This window comes from Poecilia formosa, unplaced genomic scaffold (genome assembly GCF_000485575.1).
Source record: "Poecilia formosa unplaced genomic scaffold, Poecilia_formosa-5.1.2 Scaffold403, whole genome shotgun sequence".
Lineage (NCBI taxonomy): Eukaryota > Metazoa > Chordata > Actinopteri > Cyprinodontiformes > Poeciliidae > Poecilia > Poecilia formosa.
Window position 1 is genome coordinate 84,220 of NW_006800342.1, and position 3,940 is coordinate 88,159.

The following is a 3,940-nucleotide window of genomic DNA, read 5'->3' on the forward strand; positions in this document are numbered from 1 at the left end:
TTACGGGTCCTATAGGTCTCCCGGCCTGCCTCCAGGGCTTCGTTGCGGGTCCCGCTGGTCTCTGGACTGACCTCCAGGGCTTCGTAGCATGTCCTGCTGGTAGGCCAAGAGACCAGTGGGACTTGCTACGAAGCCCTGGAGCCCAGCTCGGAGACCAACGGGATTCGCCACGAAGCCCTGGAGGTCGGCGAGGAGACTGACAAGACTCGCTACAAAGCCCTGGAGGCAGGCCAGGAAACCAAGAGGACCCACAACAAAGCCCTGGAGGCAGGCCAGGAAACCAACAGGACCCACAACAAAGCCCTGGAGGTTGGCTGAGAGACCAAAGGGACTCGCCACAAAGTCCTTGAGGTCAGACGGGAGACCGATAGGACTCGTAACAAGCCCTGGAGGTCAGCCGAGAGACCAACGGGACTCACCACGAAGCCCTGGAGGTCAGCCCCCAAGTGTCAAGCTCCATTGACATCGTAGTCCTGTTGTCATCAAGCTTTTCTGCCACTGACAATCAAGTATGAAGCTTAGAGGCCTCATGACACTTTATTTAGAATTACCATGCTTCAACTCAGTGCCTGAGATTGACTGTATGGCACATTCTCACAAGTGTCCTGGTGAAACCTCTGACCATACGTCTGAATATAGGTGGCTGTTCCTGAGGCTGGTCTGAAAACGGCTGGTTATCTTCGTCGGCTTCCTCTTCAGATAGATCCTCGTTCTCCTCTGAGTCCCTCAGCCTTTGGCTCAGCTGATCCACTTCAAGCTGCAGGTTGGTATTTCCATGCTCCAAGACTTTTATTTCCTGCTCGGAGGCGACGCTTCTGTGCTGCAGGCCGATGCAAGTTAGCTGGAGGTCGTTTTTTTCCTCTGCCAAGGCGTTCTTTGCCTGGCGGAGCATGTTGTTTTCCTCCTTCAGGGAGGCTTTATCGTCTTCCAGTTGTGTGTTCTCCTTCTTCAAAACTTTGTTGTTCCGCTCCAGGGTGGTGATGTTCCGCTCCAGGGTGGTGATCTTCTGCTCCAGGGTGGTGATGTTCTGCTCCAGGGTGGTGATCTTCTGCTCCAGGGTGGTACCTCTCTCCTCCAAGGCGATGTTTCTCTTCTTCAGGGCAGTGTTCTCCTTCTCCAAGGCGGAGTTACTCTTCTCAAGGTAGGCGTGTGCCTCCTCCAAAACGTCATCTACCTGCTCCAAGACGGTCTTCTCCTGGTCCAATTTAGTCTTCTTCTCCAAGTTAGTGACTTTCAGCCTCAGGGCGCTGTTCTCCTGCTGTAGGACGGTGCCTCTCTGCTGCAAGGCGTTGTTTTTCCCCTTCAGGATGACTTTCTCCTGTTCCAAGGAGGCATTATCCTGCTCCAGGGTGGCGTTTGCCTGCTCCAAAACTGCATCTACCCGCTCCAAGGCGATGCTTCTCTGCTCCAGGATGGTGTTTCTATGCTCCAGGGTGGTATTTTTCTTCTCCAGGTCAGTGCATTTCTGCTCCAGGGTGGATTTTTCCTTCACCCGAGCAGTGCATTTCTGCTCCATGGTGGTTTTTTCCTTCTCCAGGGTGGTGTTCTGCGCCTTCAAACATCTGTTTTCTTCAAAAAGATTCTTGAAGCTTTCATCGTTTTTTTGAAGAAGCTTTTTGATTTCAAGCTTCAAATCCTCGTGTTCTTTCATGAGGTCTTTACTTTCCATCGACATATTTCTTTCAAGGTGGTTTGAAGCTTCTGTGTCTGTAGATGAAGTTTGTCGTCTCGACAAATCCAAAATCTTCTTCGGAGACATTCCTTCCTCTTGCTCTGCGACTTCTGCAATGGTTATGACATTACAGCTCTGTTTTCTTTGTTCTCTGTTCTCTTTGTGACATCAATTTGTGTGATGTCACAAATTGATGTCACTACCTCAGCAGAACAACTAGAAAACTGCTGAAGTTTGAATAAAAACAAATTTTACAGATGAATGCTAGTCCATGGGCCAGAGGCCAAAAGTCTTGGTCTTGTCTTGGTCTCGGGTTAGGTGGTTTTGACCACAACACTGTTAATTAGCATACATTTTTGAACTCAAACTTAAAAAACACTTTTTGTTAAAAATACTTAAAGTTCAGCTGTCCTGGAAAAGTTTTGATGGCATCTGCTCATTTACATATTTTAGCAAAAGCTGTAGTGTGACTAAAAGGGACAGTATTATGTGTTTTCCAGTTATTTTACAGCATAATCAAGTAGCTATGTTGCCTTCAGTTGCTATATAAATGCTGCATATATCAAATATGACTTAGAAGAAATTTTAAGTCATATTTGAAATTAAGCCTCTGCCTCTTTAAAAAACTCCTGCTCGTTCTGAAACGCCGCCATCAGGAACATGGCTCCTCTACTAACACTTTAACAACATTTTTACCAGCATTGGTCTGAGAAGTAGTTCCTATAATGAGGTCAGCAGACACTTAGTTCCACCAGGTGTTTGCTAACTGCTGCTGGCTAGTCTGGAGGAGTTCAGCAGGAGAAGGACTGCTCACTGAGACAGAAGCTCAGAAACTGCAGCTCCAAGGAGAAGCTTCGACCTCGAAGGCGGGGCTAGGTCCACCCAGGCGTTTTGCACAGCTGACTGGTTGCCATGGAAGATTAAAGGATTTCTCTAAGACGCATAAAAGAATCCAGGTATGTTTTTGATGAGGGAATAATATCATAACATGAAGTAAAGCTCAAAACAGCCGATTTTGCACGATGCTGCTCCTTTAAATCTGAAAAAATACTGTTTGTGTTTTACAACAAACTCCCATTTTCCTCATATGTCTGGATTAGACAGTAGGATTGCAAAAAAGATGCCTCTTCTTTCAAAAAATAAAAAAATTTAATCTCCCACGTATTGGAGAATGTGCTAGAGGTATAATAAAACTAAGCTTGTACTTTTGCCAAAAAAAAAAAAAAATACGCAAACATTTATTTGAAAACAATGAAATTATCAAAAGTTTTGGATCCCAATCAGTTTTGTCCCAGAACTATCAGCTGCTAATTTCTCAGCAGCGCAGTGAGTACCTCCAAAAACAAAATGGCTTCCCTAGAGGTAAACCTGTCGCAATAAGCAACTAATCAAAGTTAAGTGAAAATAAACTCGATAACTCCAGCATTACCTCAGGCCGCTGGTCGAACATGTTGCTGAAGTCTCCAAAGCCCATGCCCCCCGTAAACTCTCCAAAAATCTTCCTAAAGAGCTCTTCAGGGTCTATGGTGGCCCCCCCCGCCCGGTAGTACTGCTGCTGGCCCGCTCCGGTTCGGTTCAGGTCGAAGCCCGCAGCTCCGTACGTATCGTACTGTTTCCTCTTCACCTCATCGCTCAGCACCTACAGAAAACAAATCGGTTAGCTAAGCTGAACCTCAATACTGACAGAATTACTGAATTTCAAAACTAATTCACCAACACTTCTGAGTCACAGGACCAAATAAAAAAAAAAAAACAGTTTTGTACCTCATAGGCTTCAGCCAGCTTTGCAAACTTCTCTTTTGCCTCCGGGTCATCTGGGTTTGTGTCTGGATGGTACTTTTTAGCCAACTGGACAAAGGGAACACACACAAAACATTTAAATGTGTTAAGATTAGGAATAAAAGTCAGATCTGGGAAGAAGAAACATCTGAGTTTGTCTTGGACCTGATAGTAAGCCTTCTTGATCTCTTTCTGTGAAGCAGTCCGAGCGACACCCAGGGTCTCATAGAAGTCCTGTTTGTTTGGGAGTCTGCAGCTGGAGTGGAAGGGGTGGCAGGTGACGCCATGGGGGCATTTCACACCTGTAGGAAAAAGGGGAAAAAAGGATTAAACATTATAAAGTTAATGGAAATCTGTGTCATTATGCAAACTGACCAAAACATAGTGTGTCTATGCTTTATACACAAATCCATAAAGGTGACATGGCTACTCCCAACAACAGAAGTCAAACAATAACCATTTAACAGAACTTCAAATTAAGTTCTTCTT

General features: G+C 45.6%; 1 protein-coding gene across 1 annotated transcript in view; it reads right to left on the reverse strand.

The window, feature by feature from the left end:
• Window positions 1–3,940, reverse strand: part of LOC103154827 (dnaJ homolog subfamily A member 3, mitochondrial-like) — a 26,934-nt gene that overhangs the window by 21,832 nt on the left and 1,162 nt on the right. The window contains exons 2-4 of the mRNA XM_007576247.2: window positions 3,617–3,753; window positions 3,437–3,520; window positions 3,102–3,311 (exon numbers count right to left, since the gene is read on the reverse strand). Of these exons, the coding sequence (XP_007576309.1) occupies window positions 3,102–3,311; window positions 3,437–3,520; window positions 3,617–3,753 (431 nt within the window). The remainder of the gene's footprint in view (window positions 1–3,101; window positions 3,312–3,436; window positions 3,521–3,616; window positions 3,754–3,940) is intronic.